The sequence below is a fragment of the Herpailurus yagouaroundi genome, unplaced genomic scaffold (assembly GCF_014898765.1).
Source record: "Herpailurus yagouaroundi ecotype Mexico unplaced genomic scaffold, PumYag 206, whole genome shotgun sequence".
NCBI lineage: Eukaryota > Metazoa > Chordata > Mammalia > Carnivora > Felidae > Herpailurus > Herpailurus yagouaroundi.
Window position 1 is genome coordinate 274715 of NW_024412437.1, and position 25355 is coordinate 300069.

General features: G+C 39.7%; 1 protein-coding gene across 12 annotated transcripts in view; it reads left to right on the forward strand.

The window, feature by feature from the left end:
* The window catches only part of TLK2 (tousled like kinase 2), a 116507-nt gene that overhangs the window by 75529 nt on the left and 15623 nt on the right, over positions 1 to 25355 (forward strand). For all 12 annotated transcript variants that reach the window (XM_040452017.1, XM_040452018.1, XM_040452012.1 and 9 more), the window contains 6 exons: positions 5320 to 5472; positions 10381 to 10447; positions 11427 to 11524; positions 13779 to 13860; positions 19043 to 19134; positions 24141 to 24230. In XM_040452017.1, the coding sequence (XP_040307951.1) occupies positions 5320 to 5472; positions 10381 to 10447; positions 11427 to 11524; positions 13779 to 13860; positions 19043 to 19134; positions 24141 to 24230 (582 nt within the window). The remainder of the gene's footprint in view (positions 1 to 5319; positions 5473 to 10380; positions 10448 to 11426; positions 11525 to 13778; positions 13861 to 19042; positions 19135 to 24140; positions 24231 to 25355) is intronic.

Sequence of the window (25355 nt, forward strand, 5' to 3'; positions counted from 1 at the left end):
CAAGTGATCTTTATTCCCTAACACTGAAGATTTACCAGCTAATAAGAAAATCATATCAAATTTATATTATTTTTTGTCCAGGTTAGCAATTTTTCCTTTCCAAAGTATGTTTGAACCTGTTGAAGAAGTAGTTTATTTTATAGTTTTGAGAAAGTAGTTCTGTTACATACTATTGTTATTCAGTATACTCTTTCTTATTTGAATAAATCTTAAAATCTCAGTCAATGGCAAGGCAATAAAAAATTTGTTTTTGATGGGGGGGGCATGGTTTTAATGTTTTTTATTGAAGTGATCTAAATTTCACCGTTAAATATTGAGCCTAAGTATATGCTTGTCCTTAGGTCAAGATTTCTGAAATGCAGAGCTCAAACAGATCACTTGAAGGATGTAGAATATATTAGATAATTAGAGAATCTCGGGGGAGTGGTAAATTCTCTCAAACATTTATGCATTTAGTGACACAGATAAACTGTAGGAAGAGCATGATGTGTAAAAGTTTGGATTGGAATTGGAGGAAAACCCACTTAGGACAGAAGGGAGGTCCTTGTTGCTGAGAAGAATCTCCCCTTGACTTCAGACAAACGAAAAGACTCTTGTCAGTTTACAAAAACCACTGAACTGCACAAAATCCCCATTAGGCAGGAGAAACAGTATCAACAGGATAGATGAAGGATTTGGGTTGTGGGAGTTGGCAGGTCTGCAGAGAGAGCAAGGGTGGCTGGGCTGGAGGTCAGAAACACAGCTGGAGGCTGCCACTCAAGTCCAGCAGCTATAGATTAGAAGAGCGGGCTGGAAAGTCTGGATGCAGCGTGGTTGGTGCATTTCTCAAAAGGCTTTGCTTTCCAGTTAAGTTCCTAGGATGTTTTCCTCAAAGAGGGAAAAAATTCTTTACTAAGATTTTGTTTAGGAGCGCCTGGGTGGCTCAGTCAGTGAAGCATCCGACTCTTGATTTTGTCTAAGGTCACGATCCCATGATTTGTGAGATAGAACCCTGTATGGGACTCCAGGCCGTTAGCGCAGTGCCTGCTTGGGATTCTCATTCTCCTTTCTCTCTCTCCCCCCCACCCCATCTCTCTCAAAATAAATAAATAAACCTTAAAAAAAAAAAAAAAAGATTTTGTTTCGGGGCACCTGGCTGGCTCAGTCCATAGAGCATGTGACTCTTGATTTCCTGGTCATGAGCCCCACATTAGGTGTAGAGGATAGATAGATAGATAGATAGATAGATAGATAGATAGATAAAGTTTTTTTATATTGAAATGAAACAACATTGAAGTAATGGGATTTGATTTATAAACAAAATTGTGGTCATTTAAGAAGTGGATTATCAACATGAGTAAATTAAACATTATAGCATCATAATGATACTCCAGGTATTTATTCTGGTGTATAAGGAATTATAGAATCCCATTTTTATTTTATTTTATTCTTTAAAAAATTTTTTAAGTTTATTAATTTTGAGATAGAGTGAGTGGGTGGGGGAGGGGCAGAGAGGGAGACTCTCAAACAGGCTCTATGCCGCCAGCGGAGAGCCTCATGGTGGGGGGTTCGAACCCACGAAACGGTGAGATTGTGAGATCGTGACTTGAGCTGAGATCAAAAGTCAGATTCTCAACCAACTGAGCCACCCAAGTGCCCCTAGAATCCCATTTTAAAGTGATCTTGTGAACCATCTGATTCTTGGTTACATGATCCATAATGAAAAACTCTCTTGATTCTGTAAGTGTCAAGATCTCCCTTGGGTATCCATACTGTTTCACAGTAGATACAGAACATGAAGTTGTGGGAATCTTTAAAAATTCTTACCTGGGCTTTTCAGGAGCTACCTGTAGATCATTGCTAAATTATTTTTGGTTAAAGTGATATCTGAAAATACGTTTGTTTTTTAATACCTCCTACTAGTATGTATGTATGGTGGGTTGGAGTCAGGAATACAGTGTTACTGTTGAGAGCGCCTGTCATTCATTTCCTAGGGCTGTTGTAACAAAAATACCATAAACCAGGTGGGTTAAACAACATAAATTTACTCTCTCATAGTTCAGGACACCAGAAATCCAAAACCAAGATGTTGACAGACCATGCTTCCTCTGAAGCCCCTAGGGGAGGATCGTTCTTTGATGTTCTGTGGCTTGTGGCAGCATAGCTTCAGTCTCTGCCTCCATCTTCACACAGTGTTTGGCCCCCCCCCCCCGTGTGTCTCTGCGTCTTCTCTCCCTTTATAAGGACATCAGTCATATTGAATTAAGGGCCCACCCTACTCTAGTATGACCTCATTTTAAGTAAGGACATTTGATGACCCTATCTCCTAAGGTTATAATCTGAAGTTCTGGGAGTTAGAACTTTTAACATACCTTTTTAGGTGACCTACCTCAGCCTGTAATGATACCTAAGGCAAATTGTCTTGTTTTCTTGTAGAGGCAGTGGCTTTTTAAATAGGATTATTTAGATTTGAGTGAGATGGATTTATCAAATCATCAATACTTGTGTAAAAGATGGTAGTAGTAGTGGTAGTCGTACTCTTTCCATGGGTGGTAAATGGCAAGCATTCTCTAAAACTGATGCAATGCAAGAAATACCTAAGGATCAGTTCTAAAAGGCAGTGTCAGATGTGTTGGAGATACAAGGCTTGATAAGGCACGGTCCTTTTCTAAGAGAAGTTTCCAAGTTTACTGATATAACTCCATATTCTACTCCCAAAATAAACCTAAATTAAGTATCACTGATGGTCTATCTTTAGATGACTTTTATTTGTCAGTATAAATAGCTAAATCATTTCAAAAATATCAAGAATTAACGTAGGGATTGTTGTATATAATCGTGAACTCTGGTGCATCCATTTTTGTGTTCAAGCAAGCGCTCTTGTTCTTAGTATATACGGTTTAATATTTCCCCAGAGGTGTTTTGGCATCATCGCACCCTGTGTTTATGCTTTAATATGTATGATGACTGTGGGGCCCTTTCTTTATGAATCTCTGGAGATCAAGTTTTTGGATTCTTACTAGAAACCATAGAAAATTAGTTTTATGTTTTATGTTTTATTAGTTTTATGTTTTATTAGTTTATAAGGGTGATTGCTAAAAATCTGTCTTCCAAAGCAGCCAGTCTTCAAAGATAAAATGTTGTGGTACTTCACTAGCCCCACTATAGTTTATAGTTTAAACTAAATATTTATGGTTATCTCCAGAGAGTTTATTGTGCCTTGCATTCATGGTCCATGAAAGGATAAAAAGGAGCTAAAGATACTTTACCATTTTTTTTTTAAATTGGGAAACTCCTCTTGAGAGACAGTTCAGAGACCATGCTATCTCATTGAGTCAAAAGGAGGATTTTGATTTTACCTAAGGATTCTATGTCTCAATCCAGAATTCTTTCAAGCCATGAAGGATTCATACTACATATTCTTTGGTAGGGAGACATATCTCTAATGATAGTTGAAAGGGGTTTTTCAGATAAGAAAACTCTTGAGTTTTGATTTCCATTCTGTTACATTGACATCCAATCAATGACCCAGCTCATCCTAAAGCCAAGGGAATTGTATTATGAGATGAATGGTTATTTATTTAGAGTGTTTGGACTAGGTTAATCTTGCTTACATTATTGTCCTTATAGATAACGGCAGCATAAATTGTATAATGGGCATCTGCCCTGGAATATAGGCTTGTTTTTCTGGTTGCCATTCTTCTAAAGAAAATAACACTGAGTATAGGGAAAGTCTAGAGACTGACTTACTACAGTGTTCAGGAAAGAGAGTTCAATAGATTTCATTTGAAAATGGGTTAAAAACTTAGATTCTCTTACTTTGCAAAAATGAAGGTGGAATCAAGCAAAGGAGGTAGGGGAAAGCATGGTAGAAGAAAGAGAAGGGAGCTAGCATTTGATTCTCAACTAGGGTTGGTGATTTATAGATTTTAGTCTTTTGAATGGTTAATCTGAAATCTTGGTATATTTTTAATATGCCAGGTCTCCAAACTTTAATATCTATTAGACATATACAAGAGAAAGTAGTTTTCATATATTGGTATTTTTATTGGCTACTAATGTGCAAATGGGTTTATTATAGAAAATTCAGACTTCTTTAGGAAATCCTCTAATGGTAATGGTGTTAGATATCTGAAGAATCTTTTTTTTTAATTGTTTTTTAAACATTTATTTATTATTGAGAGACAGAGAGACAGAGCATGAACATGGGAGGGGCAGAGAGAGGGGGAGACACAGAATCCGAAGCAGGCTCCAGGCTCCGAGCTGTCAGCACAGAGCCTGAGGCGGGGCTCCAACTCACAAACCGCAAGATCATGACCTGAGCCAAAGTCAGACACTTAACCTACTGAGCCACCCAGGTGCCCCGATACCTGAAGAATCTTGATGTATATTTTTTATGAATTCATTTTACGTCCTATTCCCTAAGGAGTTTTTTACTAGCTGCAAGGCTTCATTGTGGTTTCTCTGAATGTACTTGATTTTTAAAAACTTAGTTTAGGTTTGACCATATCAGTGAGTGGGAATGACTATGGGGGCGGTAATGGCTCACTTAGAGTTAGAATAAATGATAGATCTAAAAGCAAAATCTTTTTTTTTACTTTGTTCAGCATCCCTCATATTAGCTAACTTTCTAGATATAATTTGAGGAAACTTTAATTCAAATAAAAAAAATAAAAAGGCCCTTGGGACCTTTTGTAATATTTTTCTTACATAAATACGGTTTTTTAATGGAGCCATACCAAGAGTTGTTTTCTTTTTAAAACAAAAAAATTTTTTTTTATGTTTATTCATTTTTGAAAGAAAGTGCGAGCAGGGGAGGGACAGACAGAGAGGGAGACACAGAATCCGAAGCAGGCGCCAGGCTCCGAGCTGTCAGCACAGAGCCTTGACGGGCTCAAACTCGGGGACCGTGAGGTCATGACCTTAGCCGAAGCGGACGCTCAACAAACTGGCTCCCCAAGAGTTCTTGTTAAATTGATACCACCCAGGCACCCTGAGAGTTATTTTCTTAACTGTTAAAAAGGAATCAGAAAATTCTTTCTTGAGTCAGAAAATAAGGTCGCAGTGGAAATTTGATATTGTTCCTGCCTACTTTTCCTGTTCGGAGAATAATCATAACTATGGTCTTAAAGCACAGACTCATTCCAAAAAAAATCTTTCTATCATCAGTTATTTGGCTTTTCTAACCTGAAGTTATAATCAGATTTCTACTTGATTTAAAGGGGCTTACTTTTTCTCAAGTCTATCAAATATATAGGTGCCAAGATATTTGTGTTTACTCTCCAGCCACGTTACAGTGTTTTGACCTTCTTCTCTGTGCAACATCTTTTATATCTGTAGGCAGCAGGAAAGGATAAATTCACAGAGGGAAGAGATAGAAAGACAACGGAAAATGTTAGCAAAGCGGAAACCCCCTGCCATGGGACAGGCCCCTCCGGCAACCAATGAGCAGAAACAGCGGAAAAGCAAGACCAACGGAGCTGAAAATGAAACGTATGTTCTTTATTAATGTGAACTCTGTGAGATACCACAGTCTTCCCCAAAATACAAATGCCCTGTGGAGTGCCACTGGAAAAAAGGATAAATTACGGGGATTTCTAGGGCGTAAGCTTTCTTTTTAGTTACGTTGGTGAATTTGCTCACAACTTCTATAAAAACCACGTAAAATTCATTCATTTTCTTAGTCCTCATCTTATTTGGGTATTTTCTTTCTGTTTTGTTGGGGGGTGGTTGGGTGTATTTTGGGGTTTGTTTTCAGTTTTATTTAGATACAACTGACATACAACGTATCAGTTTTGGGTGTACAACATAATGATTAGATATGTGTAGATATTATAAAATGATTCCCATAATAAGTTTAGTTAACATCCATCACCTCACAATGTTACAATTTTTTTTCTTATGAGAATTTTATGATCTACTCTTAGCATCTTTCACATATACAATACAGTATTATTAACTTTAGACGCCATGCTATGTATATGTATATCACAGTTTCTTTATCCATTTATCCATTGGTGGACACTTAGGGGTTTTTTTCATGTCTTAACTGTTGTGAATAATAACTGCAGTGAAGATGGGGGTGCATAGGTCTTTTTGAGAGAGTGATTTCATTTCCTTTGGATAAATATCCAGAGGTGAAATTGCTAAGTCATAGGATAGTTCTATTTTTAATTTTTTGAAGAACTGCCGTGCTGTTTTTCATAACGGATGCACCAATTTACATTCCTGCCAGCACTGCACAAGAGTTCCCTTTGCTCCACATCCTCACCACCACTTGTTATTTCTTCTCTTTTTAATTATTATTTAGGTATTTTCAAGTGAGCGGGACAAATAAGGTCACTTGACGTCATGGTCTTCGGCCACTCTCACAACAAATGTGGTATCAGCATGGTGGTCAAATGATAGAGTTGTTTATGTGTGGTTCTGGGTTATGGTACATTGGCATCATCTTAGGGGGATTACCTGGCTGTTGTTTTGAGGTAAAAAACGTCTAGCTGGAGAATGCTCTTAACTGGTCTAAAGAGCATTTGGTTAACAGTCACAGAAGCTGTAGGAGCAAGCTGAGAAAAAGATAGGTATTATTTTAGGAAAAAGATATTTTGCCACTAAGCCAAATCTTGACATCACCAGTATTTTTTCCTGTTCTGTGGACCTGTGGGAAACACCAATATCTTCGGTTGCAGTGTAGTCACATAGCTGCCATGAATAGGAGGGATAGCATAGCCTTAGTATAGATGCTTTCTTTTTTCACCCCTGCCCTGTGTCAGATTTCCCTAATTGATCATCACATTCTTTTTTTCTTTAGTTTTTTTTTTTTAATGTTTAATTTTGAAAGAGAGAGACCAAGTGTGAGCGGGGGAGGGGCAGCGAGAGAGGGAGACACAGAATCTGAAGTAGGCTCCAGGCTCTGAGCTGTCAGCACAGAGCCTGACGGGGGCTCAAAGCCATGAACCGTGAGATCGTGACCTGAGCCGAAGTCAGATGCTTAACTGACTCAGCCACCCGGGCGCCCCTGATCATCCCATTTTGACCACTAAGAGAATCTTCGTCTAGGGCAGGAGTTGACAGGCTTTTTCTATACTGGGCCATGGTAAATACTTTTAGGCTTTGTAGGCAGGCTGGTCTCTATTGCATCTACTCTGCACTGCTGACTGTTGTAGCCTGTTGTAGTACGTAAATGAATGGGTGTGGCTATGTTCCAATAAGACTTGATTTACAAAAACAGACTGTGAGGTGAATGGTCCATGGGTCAACTAAGCAGGAACTGCCAAACAATTGACATGGGAAATAAAACCTATATATTGTGTACCTATTTAAAATATTTCTTATACGTACTTAATATGAAGACATTTAAGTCATGGCCTCTGTCTTCAAGAAGCTTTCACATAAAAAAGGGAAAAAAGAGGGGCGCCTGGGTGGCTCAGTCTGTTGAGCGTCCGACTTCAGCCCAGGTCATGATCTTGCGGTTTGTGGGTTTGGACCCCATGTTGGGCTCTGTGCTGACAGCTCGGAATGGAGCCTGCTTCGGATTCTGTGTGTGTGTCTCTCTCTCTCAAAAATAAATAAACATTGGGGTGCTTGGGTGGCTTAGTCAGTTGAGCGTCCTACTTCGGCTCTGGTCATGATCTCATGGTTCCTGGGTTGGAGCCTTGCGTCGGGCTCTGTGCTGACAGCTCAGAGCCTGGAGCCTGCTTCAGATTTTGTGTCCCCCTCTCTCTCCGCCCCACCCCTGCTTGTGCTTTGTCTCTCTTTGTCTTTCAAAAATGAATAAACATAAAAATTAAAAAAATAATAATAATAAATAAACATTAAAAATTTAAAAAAAAAAAGGCAGGGGGAAAGATCTATAGATAGTGGTGTAAGCAATCACTGAAGAATTGATGGTAGCCATGAAGCTCATTCCTGAATTGGATGTTTGAAATTTAAAGTACATTTTTCATAAAAACAGTAACCAGTATTGTAATCTGTATATCTGTAGTGGCTTCATTGGTTTTTCAAGGGAAAAAGAAATTTTGCAAAGCTGTCATTGTGGGAGTCTTTGGCTGAAAATAGGTTTTAGGTCTAAAGATAGACACAAAAGATAATGATATTGTATAATTTATTGAAGAATATGTCTTTTTCCTTTATGTTTTCGTCTCAGTTCTCAAAAAAATTAACCTCCAATCCACCAAATATAATAGTGTGCGTACTGCACTATTGTTTAAGGTCCATGACATCCCATTCCAGTGAGAAAGATGGCTTAATACCATTCCTTACTCCATACATACTTGGTGTTTTGGGGAGCCTTTTCCTGGACATTCATTTAGTAAGTTTATGGTAAATGCATATTGTACAGTTGGCCTTGGTCTGGACACTAGGGATACAGAGCTAAAGGATACAGCCCTAGCCTTAGGAGCTTACAGTTTATTTAGGGGAAATGAACAGGTAAATAAACTAATGATTTCATTGAGGATAGTGATAATAGTATACACAGTGAATAAACCTGGAAAACATCTTCATTCTTATAACTAAATATTTCACTAAATATTTTAAAACTAGATTTTAAATTTAAAATATTTTCTTTCAGAAAGTCCAAGTAGGAACCCAGATTTGGAAGATTCTCTGGGCAAATGTTGTACACATCAGTCTGATCATTGTCTTCTTTGTGACCACTCCCAGGTTTATTTTGTGAAGAGACTGTCCCTACAGTATTACTTGAAAATTATTTAATGCTAATGCATAAGACTATTGGCTTAGTAGTAATAAAGAAGGCATAGGCTGTTTCCTTGCCATAGAACAATAATTAGAACTTAGTCTAGGCCAGTAGCGTGTCAGTAAGCAGTTGCCATCTGGAGTCCTGTGTAAAATCCAAGCTGGAAGGCCTTTAGTCCAGTTTTTAATTAAAGTATCTGTAACTTGGCTCATTCCTTTGGCCAGAAGCCAAAAACAGTCCTCTGGAGCCTTAGAGTGAGTCACATTATCACCTGTGATACCAATCCTGTTTCAGGCAGAGAGAATCCCTAACTGTATTTTCATTTCTCCCTTTTCTACACGTGTGATATGGAGTATGGATAGAAGTACTTCTGCCTCTGTGAAGGGACAGATGTAACAACCTAGTGGATGTATTTCCTCTTGTTAGTCTCTTTTAGTCAGACCTCAAAGGCTGTTTTGTAGCTCTTCCTGGTTGATGGGATAGCTGTTCCTTCTTTCTCCTGCTATTTGGAATATAACTGAACAGTGACATCTAACACACTGAAGTCTATGTGTCTGCTTCTAGAATGTGAAGAGGGTGAAGATGAAGGAGTAAGTGATCACTCCTTAAATGCTGATTCTTAAGATACAAAGTTGTGATTGGAGTAGATGGAACACAACAAGTGACTACCCACTCAAGTCAGCCCTTTGAGTATTGTATTCAAATACCATTTTACAACTTAGGAATTATTTCACATTCTCACTTAATAGTCACAACAGCTTTCTTAGATGGGTGCTATTGCTTGCCACTCTCTTAAGAAACTGAGACTGGGGCGCCTGGGTGGCGCAGGCGGTTAAGCGTCCGACTTCAGCCAGGTCACGATCTCGCGGTCCGTGAGTTCGAGCCCCGCGTCAGGCTCTGGGCTGATGGCTCAGAGCCTGGAGCCTGTTTCCGATTCTGTGTCTCCCTCTCTCTCTGCCCCTCCCCCGTTCATGCTCTGTCTTTCTCTGTCCCAAAAATAAATAAACGTTGAAAAAAAAATTAAAAAAAAAAAAAAAAAATGAAGAAAAGAGTAAAAAATATGTTGTTCTGGGAAAAATAAATGAGCTTATATTTTTACATTATTTATGAAATGAGTTTTGTCCATACAATCTCAGATGAAAATCCATTGGCTTATTACTGTCTCTTCAAAAAGAAAGTTCAGGCATATAATTTTTGGCTACTTTCCCAATGGATTTTCATCTGAGATTGTATGGACAAAACTCATTTCATAAATAATGTAAAAATATAAGCTCATTTATTTTTCTCATTTTTTTATAAATTAGCCTCCTTTCTTCATGTCACATCTGATAAATCACAGAAGTTTTCAACGTTTATTTATTTTTGAGACAGAGAGAGACAAAGCATGAACGGGGGAGGGGCAGAGAGAGAGGGAGACACAGAATCGGAAACAGGCTCCAGGCTCTGAGCCATCAGCCCAGAGCCCGACGCGGGGCTCGAACTCACGGACCGTGAGATCGTGACCTGGCTGAAGTCGGAAGCTTAACCGACTGCGCCACCCAGGCGCCCCAATCACAGAAGTTTTCTTTTGTCAGATTGCAAGATAATCTAGCTTTTAGTTATTTTAACAGACTGACTCTACCATATGGCATGCTTTGGCATTTCTCTTTTAATAGGCACACTACAATTTCAAATAATTTACTGGAATTTCTACCATTATCTTCTAGGTTAACATTAGCAGAATACCATGAACAAGAAGAAATCTTCAAACTCAGATTAGGTCATCTTAAAAAGGTAAGTATAATGAGCAAAATATGTCTGGAGAAATCAGTTTACATGTAGTATTAAAGCAGATGTCATAGTTGGACATACCTGCTAAAATCTGGAGTAGTTCTTCTCCCTATTATATCCTGTATTCCACCGTGAATGGTGGAATTCATGTCTTTGAATTTTTGAGTCAACTCCAGCCACCCAATGAGAGCACTTTTTTCAGCCAGTGATATACCAATAGATAACTCTGCATATCTCGTAAAGTTTCATAAGTAGTTATCCTTAGGTAAAAGTTAAATATTCAGTATGAGCAGGTGGTTCAGATTTGATCTGAAAGCTCTTAATATTTTAAACTTGTACCAACCACACAAAGTCACCTACATAAAAATAGGTATTGATGATGTTCACAGAGGCGTCTTAAATATGGATTGCCCATCTCCTAAATTCAACAGCCCATACATTTTTGGTAGATACTACTTATGGGGATGATGGTCAGTAAGCATTTAATAAACTGCCTTTGGTGTGTGTTTTTCCAACTGGGTTCTCAGATCTTGTTAAATCAGTGGAACTTAAGGCACCAAACATAATCCATACTTACAGAGCAAAACCAGATACAGAACCTGATTTTTGAAAAAAAAAAAAAAAAAGGAAAAAGGAAAAAAAAGATTGTATGTCTGTATATAAATACAGAGAACATTTCTGAAAATTTACACAGGATACTTAACAGTAGTTACATCTGGGGAATGGGCATGGAGACGAGAGGGCAGGGCAGCAAGAGGGCTTTTTTCTTACTTGTACTCCTTTGTACGGTTTGAAATTTATTTATTATTTACTGTGATCTTGCTTTTTATGATTAAAATTCTAGTACTTAAAAAAAAATCCTTTTTAATGTGGAAGAAACATTTTCCTTTAGTTTTTCGAAAGAAAAATGTCTGTTTTTGAAATGAGATTCCTAAAGGGTAGTTTCCTGTGTTCTGAGTTTTTTCTTTCCTTTTCACTTTAGGAGGAAGCAGAGATCCAGGCAGAGCTGGAAAGGCTAGAAAGGGTTAGAAATCTACATATCAGGGAACTAAAAAGGATACATAATGAAGATAATTCACAGTAAGCAACTTGGGGGTATGTTGGGTTGGAGATTGCTAAACAGTTTCTGACATGAATTGAATGGTCTAGAATGATGGTTCTGCTTAATATAAATTGGGTATATGATTCCATGGTGTTTTTAGCTCTATTGCAGGGTGTAATACAGGTTTGTGAACACAACTATGGCTTGCTTTAATTTAAATATATATAGGGGTGCCTGGGTGACTCAGTCGGTTGAGCATCCGACTTCGGCTCAGGTCATGATCTCATGGTTTGTGAGTTCGAGCCCCATATCGGGCTCTGTGCTGACAGCTCAGAGCCTGGAGCTTGCTTCGGATTCTGTGTCTCCACCTCTCTCTCTGACCCTGCCCTACTTGCACACACTCTCTCTCTCTCTCTCTCAAAAAATAAACATAAAGGGGCTCCTGGGTGGCTCAGTCAGTTAAGCATCCGGCTTCGGCTCAGGTCATGATCTCACCGTCTGTGAGTTCGAGCCCCGTGTTGGGCTCTGTGCTGATAGCTCAGAGCCTGGAGCCTGCTTCGGATTCTGTGTCTCCCTCTCTCTGACCCTCCCCCATTCATGCTCTCTCTCTCTCTCTCTCTCTCTCTCTCTCTCTGTCTCAAAAAAATAAATAAATGTTAAAAAAAACTAAAAAAAAAAACATTAAAAAATAAATATAGATAGATTTATATGTTAAATATGTATGCATGTATTCTAGCATTTTCACACAAATAGAGGTCACTAAACAATATAGCTTTGCAGTTGTAGGTGGTTGGGATACTCTGTGTTTTCAGATTCCTGCAGAGCCCTGCTAAGTGGAAGCACGGGTGACAGTGTCATGGCATGGAAGGGTTCCTGGGTTGGGATGGCATGGTTTTAGAATGACCTTTAAGGGCCCTTTGGGTGCTGAGATTTTAAACAAGACTGTCTTAGGTTTAGGTATTAATTGTAGATGAATGCCCACCTTTGTTTATAAGTCATTTAAAGGATTGAAACTGAAAAGTAGATTGATATGGGAAATACCTTTAGTTTGTAATCTTTTCTTTTTAAAATTTTTCTGACTCTGAAACATGATTTTTTTGGACATAGCTATTGCTTGTGTATTTTTGTTTGGCCAGTGTGAGCCATGGATTTTTCTTTCTGGGAGGTGGCAGGCCACAGCAGTTACTGTGACCGAGCACTCTGTATGTGTCAGGCATAGAGCTGTCTTCATGAGAGCCCAACAAAATTACGTTGACTTGACCAGGGACCCACAGCTGTGCGACTAAACAAAGAGCCGAACTTGCTGTGGAACGCCAGAGCCGACCGCCACGCAGCAGTGGCACCCCTCTGCAGGCATGCCACTGTCTCAAAATTAAAATAGTTTTCCCGGATTAACAGTGGGGCAGTTTAAGATCAGGAACTAGGTAGAAATAGTTTTTTTGTTTTTTTTTTTTTTTTTAATTTTTTTTTTCAATGTTTATTTATTTTTGGGACAGAGAGAGACAGAGCATGAACGGGGGAGGGGCAGAGAGAGAGGGAGACACAGAATCGGAAACAGGCTCCAGGCTCCGAGCCATCAGTCCAGAGCCTGACGCGGGGCTCGAACTCACAGACCGCGAGATCGTGACCTGGCTGAAGTCGGACGCTTAACTGACTGCGCCACCCAGGCGCCCCTAGAAATAGTTTTAAAGTTATTTTTGCCAGAATCTCTCTTGTCTTTGTCTTATTGTTAGAAAACAACACAAGGTGGAATCCTGTGTGGCAGAAACAGTTATATCATGAGACTGTCTCAAAGAGGGAAAATAAATGTACATAGAACGAACATGTGATTTACTTTATAATCAGATCTGTTTTTAAGGCTATGTAAAATATCTTGGAGTTTTATTGTGTTAGTTTTGGAATGGTGGAAACATGTGGCTTTTGAATACTTTGGAGGAACTGAGTAGCGCACTTTGGAAGTCCCTGATCTAGTGTAGTCTATAGTCCCCTCACTTCATAGCAAGGCAGACAGGGAGGAAGGTCAACACACGTCACAGGTCCAGTTGTGACTGTGCTGAGGCTGGCATCTATACCTTACGGCTCTATAGCCAGTGCCATCCTTGTATTTATGTAGTCTCTTTGAACTATGTAACTTATTTCATGTTTACAATTAGCTATATTGGTGGTGTTACCAAACTGTCAGTAGCAGCTATAATCATGTGCATAGCATGTTGGATATTCTGGGAAGTTTGCTAGTATGGAAGATTGTGTAGTCCTTGACCTCAGGATGTTCTGTATTCCCTGTTTCCACAGATTTAAAGATCATCCAACGCTAAATGACAGATATTTGTTGTTACATCTTTTGGGTAGAGGAGGTTTCAGTGAAGTTTACAAGGTAAGTGTAAGAAACTGGATACAAAGACTAAGATTAAATTATTGGTTATTACTGACTTGGAGAACATTAAGAATAGTAATAATTGTGAATTGATATCTTTTGGTTGAAACTCAAAAACTTACTAAGGCAGGATATAGTATTTTGCCCTGTTCTCAAGTTTGGAAAATTAAAAAAAAAAAAAAAAAAAAAAAAAAAAAACAGGAAGGAAAAACAGCATTGTTTCTCAGTAGTGAAATTATGGTGATTTATATTCTGTTTCTGTACTTCCCTGCCTCACTTACGTTTGTTAGAAGTAAGTATGGGGGTGGGGCGCCTGGGTGGCTCAGTCATTTAAGCGTCCGACTTCGGCTTAGGTCATGATCTCACATTTCATGAGTTCAAGCCCCGCATCGGGCTCTGTGCTGACAGCTCAGAGCCTGGAGCCTGCTTCAAATTCTGTGTGTCCCTCTCTCTCTCTCTCTCTGCCCCTCACCTGCTCATGCTCTGTCTCTCTCAAAAATAAACATTAAAAAAAAAATTTTTTTTAAAGAAATACATTTGTGTTACTTTTATTCTTATGATTTTTTTAAATAGATGCCTTAAAGTTCATTCTTATTTGAAAACCTGCTTCTTATTTTTAAAAAGTTCTCATCTTGGGTGCCTGGGTAGCTCAGTCCGTTAAGCATCTGACCTAGGCTCAGGTCATGATCTCGCGGTTTGTGAGTTTGAGCCCTGCGTTGGGCTTTGTGCTGACAGCTCAGAGCCTGGAGCCTGCTTCATATCCTGTGTCTCCCTCTCTCTCTGCACCTCTCCTGCTCGTGCTGTTTCTCTCTCTCTCTTTCTCTCTCTCAAAATAAATGAAACATTAAAAAAAAAAAAAGTTCTCATCTTTTAAGAGCGTTCTGAAGCAGCGTCCTGGCTTTAGCCGGGCCAGTGAAGGTCAGACCACTGTGCCTTTAGTTCATTTGTACTAAATGAGAAATTCAGCAGGTTTTCAGTATAGCTGCAGATCCATAACATGTTCACTAGTCACCGCCTCCTTGTTTCTGTAGGTGTTTCTGGCACCAGGATTTTACATGCATAGTCAGTTTATGAAATGGTCTCTACTGCCTGGCCCTGTGAATTCCCTTTTCCTAAGGTGCAGTCTTCACTGTTGGGATTTACATTATGCCTTGTGAATTTATATATGGGAAATAGTTTGAGCAAAATAATGTTTTTATTTCAGATAAAAACAGTAAAAACTAGTTATGTACCCCCCCTTTTTAAAATATTTTATATTTATTTTTAAATATTTTATTAAAAAATTTTTTAATGTTTGTTTATTTTTGAGAGAGAGAGAGGGAGTGAGCGAGCATGAGTGGGGGAGGAGCAGAGAGGGGGAGACACAGAATCCGAAGCAGGCTCCAGGCTCCGAGCTCTCAGCACAGAGCCCCAACACGGGGCTCGAACCCACGAACCGTTAGATCATGACCTGAGCCAAAGTCGAACACTTAATCGACTGAGCCACCCAGGCGCCCCATGTGTATTAATGTTTTTAATCGAAGTTACTTGGCATACAATGATATATTTGTTTTAGTTGTATAACATAATGATTTGACGGTTTTCTTTAGTGTTAATTTTTACTGTGATGATATATATAAAAATTTACCACTTGTGCAATTTGTTTGCATTAAGTATGTTCATAATGTCGTACAACTACCATTACTGTTCACTTCCAGAACTAGAATATTATTTTTAGTGTACTACTGGGCTTGATTTTCTAGTATTTCATATTTTCTGTCTCTGTTCATAAGTGCGGCTGGCCCATAGTCCTCTTTTGTGTGCAGGCAGCATTGTCTAGCTTTTATGTCCTAGTTATCCAGAGTAAGTTGTGAAATTTCTTTTTTCCCATGCCCTGGGATGCATTGCATAGGAATTGTTGGCTCCTTAAAAGAGCAGGGGTACCTGGGTGGCTCAGTCTCTCAGGCGTCCAGCTTCAGCTCAGGTCGTGATCTCATGGTTCATGAGTTCGAGCCCCGTGTCAGGCTCTGTGCTGACAGCTCAGAGCCTGGATCCTGCTTCAAATTCTGTGTCTGCCTCTCTCTCTCTCTGCCCCTCCCCTGCTCATGCTCGTGTGAGTTCTCTCTCAAAAATAAATAAACATTAAAAAATAAATTAAAAAATAAAAGGGCAGACTCCGAATCACATGGGTAGATGTCATTGTAGAGGAAAACATTTTGATAACCTTTTTAATTTCTTCTACAAATACTGATTTGCTATTTTCTTCCCCTTCTTAAGCCAGTTTTGATAATTTTCCTGGAAAATCTATTTCACCTTGGTTTAAAAATGTCATCCATGGGGCACCTTGAGTGGCTCAGTCAGTTAAGCATCTGACTCTAGGTTTCAGCTCAGGTCATGATCTCACGGTTGGTGAGGTGGATGGAGCCTGAGTCTGGTTCTGTGCTGACAGCATGGAGCCTGCTTGGGATTCTCTCTGTCTCCCTTTCTGCCCCTCCCTTACTCTCACACTCATGCTCTGCCTCTTTCTCTCTCAAAATAAATATTAAAAAATATATATCATCCATACCTTAGTTATTTCTCTTTTTTATGAAATGTTTATTTTTATTATTTATTTTTAATTTTTTAATTTTTTGAGAGAGGAGACAGAGCACTAGTGGGGGAAGGGCAGAGAGATGGAGACAGAATCCAAAGCAGGCTCCAGGCTCCAAGCTACGAGCTGTCAGCACAGAGCCCGACGTGGGGCTTGAACTCACTAGCAGTGAGATCATGACCTGAACCAAAGTCAGACTGAGCTACCCTGGCGCCCCTGAAGTGTTTATTTTTATATCTCTTGAGTGATAGGTCAGAGATGAGTCAATGTTTATTTTTTCCTCTAAGAATCAACTTTTTATTTTGTTGATCACGTCTACTCTTTGATTTTTTCATTAACTTGTGTTTTTAATCTTTCCTTCCTTTTGCTTTCTTTGTTTCTGTTTTCATTCTTGAATCAAACACTCTATTTTTTTGTTTTTGATAATTTTAAAGTTGTAAAACACAAAATTTATCATCATAACCACTTTTAAGTGTACATTTTAGTAGTGTTAGGTGTATTTATGTTGTTGTGAAACAGATCTGCAGAATTTTTTCATCTTGCAAAACTGAAACTTTACCCATTAAGCAACAAGTCTCCTCTCCCAGCCCCTGATAACTGCCATTCTACTTTCTGTTTCAATGAACTTGACTACTTTTAGATACCTGTGTAAGTGGAATCACAGTATTTGTCTTTTTGTGACTGGCTCATTTACTTAGCATGATGTTCTCCAAGCTCATCCATGTTGATGTGATAGGATTTCCTTCTTTTAAGGCTGAATAATACTCCATTGTGTGCATATACTTCGTTTTCTTTATCCATTCCTCTGGCAGTGGATGTTGGGGTTGCTTCCTCTCCTGGTCTGTAGTGAATTGTGCTGCTTTGAACATGCATGGGCACATACCTCTTAGAGAAGTTGCTTGTAATTCTTTTGGGTATAAACCTACAAGTGAAACAAATACTTTTTTAAAATCATCAGCATTTGTTCTTGTTGCTTCCCAGTTACTTGTTAGTTATTTCTTCATCCTGTGTTTTCCTAGTGTGTTCCTTAGTCATGTTTACATTCCTGAAATTTAGATGCTTCTTAAATCGGTGGTGGATCACAGTGTCTTGGATTCAGAAATAGGGTACAGTGGGTGGACAAAAAGACACTTGTCGTATCATTAGTGCTCTTACAAATTAGGTGGTATTTGATCTGGCTTTTAATGGTTATAAATGGTTTTCTCCTGTAAAGGCATGATGTTCTATAAGCTTGTAGGTGGACTTCAGATTCTATAAGAAAAATAGAGTTCAGAAGTTTCCATTTCTGTGAAATAAGCTATTCTGTTTAAATTGTGTAGTTTTTATATTAAAAAATGCTGGTTTAAATTTAATATAATTAGAAGTTTCTTTCATGAGTAGCCATCTCTTGCAGTTAGTGCTTCCCTAGAGGTAGCTTACGTTTTAAAAGATCCGTAGAACGGGAGTCATGACTTATCCTGTACCTGTTGGTTTCATCTGTCCATACATTTGTGGAAACGGGTAGATGGGTGGTAATAGTGCTGGAACTGAGGTATTAAATTTCTTACTGAACTTTAATTTGTTTATGAGTTTATTTATTTGGGGGGGGGGGAGGGGCAGAGAGAGAGAATCCCAAGTAGGCTCCACACTATCAGTGCAGAGCCTGATGGGCTCAATCCCAGGAACCATGAGACCATGACCTGAGCTGAAATCAAGAGTCAGAGGCTTAACTAACTGAGCCACCCAGGCACCCCTCATCTCAACCTTAAGAATTAAGAAAAATTATTCATCCCAAAGGAGTTCTTCAATAAATTCTTTTGTATAGGAGAAATACCCTGTTGTGTTAAAATACTACTCACGTTATCAACTTGTGATTTACACTTAGCATCCTCACAAACCCACCTGTTCCCCTTCTTCCCCACCCCCGCCCCATGATCTAGCACTACCTAGCTGATGCAGGACTTTCCAGCAGTGGCAGTCTTTGGGGAAAGTATGTCCTTTTCTTTGGACAGTGCTGGAGATGTGATCTGGTGTGACAACTTTCAGACATGTTGGGATCAAAAACTGCTTTTTATTTGCCCATTGTATATGGGTGGGGCTAAAGGCAGGGTGTTATTTTATTTGTATTTTAATAAACAGTGTAACAAATTACGAGGTTATTTTCTAAGCAAACAGTGAAGAGGTGTATCTGGAGGGGTTATTTCTCAAGGAGCAGATAGTGTGTGTCCCCAGCATTTTAGAAGTGTCCTGTCCCAGTGTCAGCAGAGGGGCAAGATACAATGCAAGGGAGTGAGGTCCCAGAGAGGGTGGATATTGTCCACAGAGAGAACTGTTTGGAAATGACTGGTAAGGCATGGGCTGTCTTGCTGTTTGTGGTGTGTACTTGGTTGTTTTCTAAGCCCCTTGGTGCCAGTGAGTCTGGAGACTTCTAAATTATCTGATCACAAGTTTCAAGAAGATGGTTGCAACTCTGAAACAAGTATGTGATGTGTTGTCATCCACTGTTGTTTTTATTTTGTAATGCATTTGGGGTTTTGAATCATGGATGTGTTAAATAGAAGCTTTGAGTCCGTTACTTGCCTGTAATTCTTGTTAGCATTTATCCAGAACATAATTTATTCCTTTTCTTTGCAGGCATTTGATCTAACAGAACAAAGATATGTAGCTGTGAAAATTCACCAGTTAAATAAAAACTGGAGAGATGAGAAAAAGGAGAATTACCACAAGTAAGTGATCCTAGAGTGTCTGATTTTTCAAAATTTGGAAGTAACAGCTGTAGTTTGGGCCCTGTGCTAACAGCTGTACATGCATTGTTGTTGTTTCATTTAATCCTTATGACTATCCTGGGAGAGTAAGAAATTTTCCATCTTACTGATGAGCAAATTGAAACTTACAGAATTTGAGTAATAGTTAAGAAATGGCTGAGCTGGTGTTTAAATCTAGACTTCCCTTAATCTAAAACCCATGCTTTTCAACCTCCCTTTCCGTTATGTGTGTAACATTAGCTACAGTAAACAAGTAAAGCCTCGGAAACTGTCTTGCTGTCTATAGAAAGCAGATGATGGAGTCCTTCAGTGGCCTGGGCATCCTGAGGGGCTCTGGGCTGGGCTTTTTCCTGCCTGTTCAGTCATTTCTTTATGGAGGAAATGGGAAGGGGGGGTACCTGGGGTGCCTCTTGTCTGCAGTGGTGCTTGTTGGACATTCAGTTCCTCAGTGCTGTGTCCCCCTCCCCCTCACGGTTTCCCCTCCGAATTCTGTGTTCAGGGTCCTGAATGCCACTGGCTGGCGCTCCTCTTCTGTGTTGGGAGAAGGGCCGGGAGGGTGACTTCTTTAGCTTGAATAATGATTACATGTACAGGTGTGAATTTCTTTGATCCACTAATTGCGGGTTTGGCTTGTTTTCCCCACCCCGCCCCAAGCTTCAGAACGTTGGAATTCATGGCTCATTCGGTTTGGAGGCCACTCATACCTGATTTGCTGTTAGGATCCCCACTGGGCTTAGTATTGTTTCCTTGTTGTAGGTAAAAGCACTGAATTAGACATGTCCTGACCCCGGAAGGAGAAGATAACCACTTTTAATGTAAACTCACCTCCTTTCTATGAGAGCAGTTGTGTTTTTTTTTTCTTACAGGTTGTACTTTGAAGGGAAAAAAAGCAGTGGACTTTGAAGTAGCCTTTTTTTTTTTTTTTTTTTAAGTTTATTTTATTTTGGGGGGGGGGTGCAAGTGGCGAAGGGGCAGAGAAAGAGGGAGAATCCCAATCAGGCTCCGCTCCATCAGCACAGAGCCAGATGCAGGACTTGCACCCACAAACCACGAGATCATGACCTGAGCCAAAATCAAGTCAGACGCTTAACCGACTGAGCCACCCAGGCACCCCTGAAATAGCCTTTTAATTGGCTTCTAAATCTCAAGGGAAAAGTAAAACATTTCTACATCATCAGTGGTTCTTGGGGCATAGACCAAGGCAACTCTTGCTGTATACATGTTCCTTATCAGGGGTCCAGGAATCTCCCCTCCCCTCCGCCGCCCCCCCATTCTGTGCTGGATGGCACTCAGCACTGGAGAAGTGAAGGTTCCTGTGGCGTTAAGAGAAATTGGGCTTAGCGGAGGTAGCAAAAGGGATGAGGTGTGCTTTATGCATGGCACCTTGTGTGTGTATCTTACGTGACAGGCAGCTGCAGTCCAGATGCTTCTGAGGAACAGTTACATTATTACAAGCACATTCCAGTCACTTGGCGTTCAGGGACAAATGGCATATGCCACAGTGAATGCCAGGAGCACTTCAGAGAAGGAAGCCACATGTTGCTCTGACCAGTTAGAAACGTGAAATGTCCCCCTTACATTGAGACTCTCAGAGTACGTAGGGAGTTGGAATGGTACTTGCTTCTCTTTAAAAATGCTCTCCAGCTATCCCTGGAGCCTGTTCTGTATCTTATGTGTGACCTGACCACTCTAAACCACTTGACTTTATGAGGGGCCAGCCTTGATTAACCTTGAGAAGGTGGTTCCTGTGCTGGGATTTGCACATACTTTGCCTAGTTTCAGCGTCCACCTCTTAGGCTGGCCCTAAAGAGAACTCTACTGAGGAATACTGTGATGACTGCTGGTGGGGTGCTGCCCACCTTAGCCTTTTGAAACAATGAGGGGTCAAAGCCTGGACCTTGTACCTCTGTGACACATCTGGCAAGCTGCTTTGAGTGCTGGTGGGTAGGAATTGGGTATGTTCCTCACGTTTCTCTACCAGGCAGAGTCCTAGAGCAAGTGAAGGGGGGCGTCTCAGCTTTCTGAGCTCTTTACTGAGCTCATGGTGGTACCTTTCTACTCTTCATTTCCTCACCAGAGGTGGGAATCATGGCACCCAAGTGCCTTCTATGGAGCCGTCTCTGCAGGGGCCATTTCCTAGCTGACAGACAGACACATGGGGAGGGAGCGTGCCAAGTTCTTAAGACCTTTGCTCAAACCTAGGGAGAAATTCTTACACACTTTCACCTTTCTTTGAAAGATTTTGCTTATAATGAAATCGTACTAATGAATACAGGCTATACAGATGATAGTGAATTAGCAAAAGGTCATTAACTCCTTGGAACTTACAGAGGCGTATATCAAACATATAACAGATTTTAGACAGTGCTTTAAAATTTTAGTATTTAACTATGGGGCGCCTGGGTGGCGCAGTCGGTTAAGCGTCAGACTTCAGCCAGGTCACGATCTCGCGGTCTGTGAGTTTGAGCCCCGCGGCAGGCTCTGGGCTGGTAGCTCAGAGCCTGGAGCCTGTTTCCGATTCTGTGTCTCCCTCTCTCTCTGCCCCTCCCCTGTTCATGCTCTGTCTCTCTCTGTCCCAAAAATAAATAAACGTTGAAAAAAAAATTTTTTTTAATAAAAAAAAAAATTTAGTATTAAACTAAAAAGTGGTACACTTTAGTGTTATGGTAACATTATAAAATATGAAAATGCTGCTATCCTGCATAGTAACGTCTCTGATTGCTTTTACTTTCATGGGAGTGACTTCCCAGTCCCATCTGGAATAAAGACATTTATTTGAGTCTTTATTAGGAAAGAAGGAAGAACTCAAAAGGTTGTTGTTTTGTTTAATTTTGAGTTCTGCTCTGTGCCTCCTTTCTTCTCCTTCCTCCACAAACGAAAAGCAAACTGATTATTTTACTTTTGCATTATTAAAGCATTAGTAGGTATTATAAGATTCCTTTTTTTTAACAAGATTTCTTTGACTCCCCCAAATAACATATTAAAAACTCCACAGTAGGAAACCTTTCATATAAAGCTGTCCACAGAAATCATTTTATCATTATACACTTACATATGATGGTCTTCTAATTTCTTAGGATAAAGTCATTTTGTAAGCCTATTGAATGTATATCCACTTATAAAAGAGTAAAAGACTAACACATGGGCGGATAAGATTCTTCCCGTTTCTAATTAAGCTTTCTGTAGTGCATTAACCCCTTGGATGCTAAATTAAAAGTTGAACATGCGAGGGATGTGGAAAGAGCCACGGCCTTGCCCGATGAAGCTCGAGAAGCGGGCTTAGAGCTTCACATGATGTTGAGGGAGTGTGCTCAGTGACATGGCAAATGCCGTTAGTTGGGGAGGACTTTGACCCTTCCTTTGGTTCTTAAGTTTTGCCTCCTTTAGTTGCCTCTGTTTCTTGTACCTTGAGGGAGAAATCGGTCTCTGCCCTGAAATGCACAACAAAACCAAAAAGTTACAACAGAAGGGCAGAGAATTGTAGATTTTTAGTATGTTAGAGGAAGAAATAACTTGAGGGTTATCTGGTTAGTCCCTAGCTTTCTAAACTTGGTTTTTGTTAACAGCATCGTCTGGATTTTACTGAATGAACTATTAGGTGGGATCTTGATGTACGAAAAGGACACATGTGATGCTGCTTAGGTGGAATGAGGAGCTGGGCCAGAGCTACATTTGCTCAGGGTCCGCACCGGGGCTCCGGAGGCCTGCGTCTCCAGGGAGCGTCCTCGGAAACCTCCAATCCTGTGCAGCGTCGGGGAAGCCCAGAGAAGTGGCGTTACACAGCTGGGACTCTTGCAGCCAGGTTTCCAGGTCCCAGGGTAGTGGTGTCCTGACACTTCTCTGCCTAAGTGCTTGGCATGTCTTTTCTGTTCGGAAAGACATAAAGATGATGAAATGAAGTATCACAAGAAGCAAAAACTGCTAAAAGTGGCAGCTTGAAAAACAAGCTCAGTCAGGCTCAGTTTCCATTCGGGAAAAATAGATTTTAATTACTTTTAGATTCTTGTTCCTCTCTCCTCCTTGCCCTGATCATTTCCTCATCTTTTCTTTAGTTGAGTACTTTCTGTGTATTTTTGACATACTGGGACACACCAGTTTCAGAAAACATCACCTGATTATATTTTACCATACTCTGGAAAGTTTCTCTTTTCTGATCTTGCCTTATAAGAAAATGCCCCAAGTTAAATCGTGCCGGATTACTTAAAATATAAGAATTTTCTGGTCTTCTCTTTGTAAATAAGAACTACCTTAAAAATTATTAGTAATTATATTGAATAAACACGTTCTAGTCTTTTAAAACTCAATGAATATGTCGGATTATGTAGTATATTTTTGTTCCTAATCTCATTAAGTGATTTGAAATTGGAAAAGTATTTAATAAAAAGATGTTAATTTGCATATATGTAGATTCTCATTCCAAGAAAACTAGGGCTTCATAATTTTCTATTAGATTCACATTTTCTTAAAAGAAAGTCAAGCTGATAGCCCTTTAAGTTCTTTTTGTAAGGAGAGTTTAAAAACAAATACAGAATACTACTAATTGCCTTGTACAGTCAGTGATCCTTTTACCCAAGGAGTTTACATGCTAAAATTGATTTCCTTGATGTATCCCCAGGATATAAACACTTAGAGATACTAAGTTTTTGAGGAGAGAGAAAAAGCTGTCTTTATAATTTTTAAAGCTTCGATATTTGGGTATAAATATAAAACAGGTGAGATTGTGATAGAATGAACTTGAAACGGTCGGCATCCATTCATTCAATGATATTTGAGCACCTACTATTTTCTCAACAGATTGGTGGATACTAATAGTGAAAACAGGATGAGGAAAGATACAGAGCCAGCCAGATCTGAATGGAATGAATAGGCAGAAGCAAGGAAAAATGAGAGAATGTGTAGAAGTATCCTTTTAGAGGTCTAAAAGACAGTCCAAAATACAAAATGTTAATTTTCCACTTTGTTTACAGGCACGCATGTAGGGAATACCGGATTCACAAAGAACTGGATCATCCCAGAATAGTTAAGCTGTATGATTACTTTTCACTGGACACTGACTCGTAAGTGCCGTGACATTTTAGCTTAGCAGTTATGCTGTTTTCTTCCAGTGTGTTGACTACTCATGAAATGGAGCTTAAATCTGGGTCAAGGAAATACTCTCTGAGGGAGTCAAGTGTATGTATTTATGGGCAAATGATCGTGTGTGAATTCATGTTTGGGTCAGCAATACATCTCTTAGCCACAGGACTTGTATAGTTGTGTGCTGGTTAATGTTTAACAACCAGCTTGGTGGGGGTCGGAATAGGGCTAATATGTAGTATTTGACAATTTCTGTGATAATAAATTTCTCAACAGGTCCAATTTCAAGCTACTAACTTAAAAAAAAAAAAGCTTTATTGAGATATAATTTAAATGCCATATAGTTCACCCACTTAAAGTAAACAGTTCAAGGCCTTTAGTATATTCACAGATCTGCAATCATTGCCATAGTCATTTTTTTTTGCCATAGTCATTTTTAGGACATTTTCACTACCTCAAAAAGAAACCCCATACCTTTTGCTGTCACCCCCTTATTCTTCCACCCCACCGCCACCCCACTCCCAGCCCTAAGCAGCCACTAGTCTGTTTTTTTTTTTTTTTTTTTGGTCTGTATAGCTTTCCTATTTTGGACTTGTATAGGAATCACTCATGTAGTATCTGGAGTCTTCTGACTGGCTGCTTTTATTTGAGATGATGTTTTTTCAAGGTTTTTATTGTAGCATATATTAGTACTTCATTCCTTTTTACGACCAAATATATTCCATTGTATGAATAAACCACCTTTTGTTTGTCCTTGCATCCTACCAGTGGCTTAATAACCAGCTCATAAAATTCCTGAAAATTAACTGTCAGCTCTTGGTAACTGTCACAAGTTGGTGTCAGCTGCCTCTGGCGTGCCCCAGTGGGTGCGGACTGTACAAGAGAGCCTCTGCTCCACCCCAGAGATGCTGATGAACCGTGATGGGCCTTTTAAAGAAGTACCAGCAATGTGATTTTATCATAGAATGGGAACGAATGTGGCACAAATGAAGGCATAACCCAGTGCTGCCTGTGAAAACATAGCCTCACAGGCATGTGGGATGTTAGAGTTGGAAGGGATCTCAGTTCAGCTTTATTTTATAGATGGAAATTTGAGGCCCAGAGAA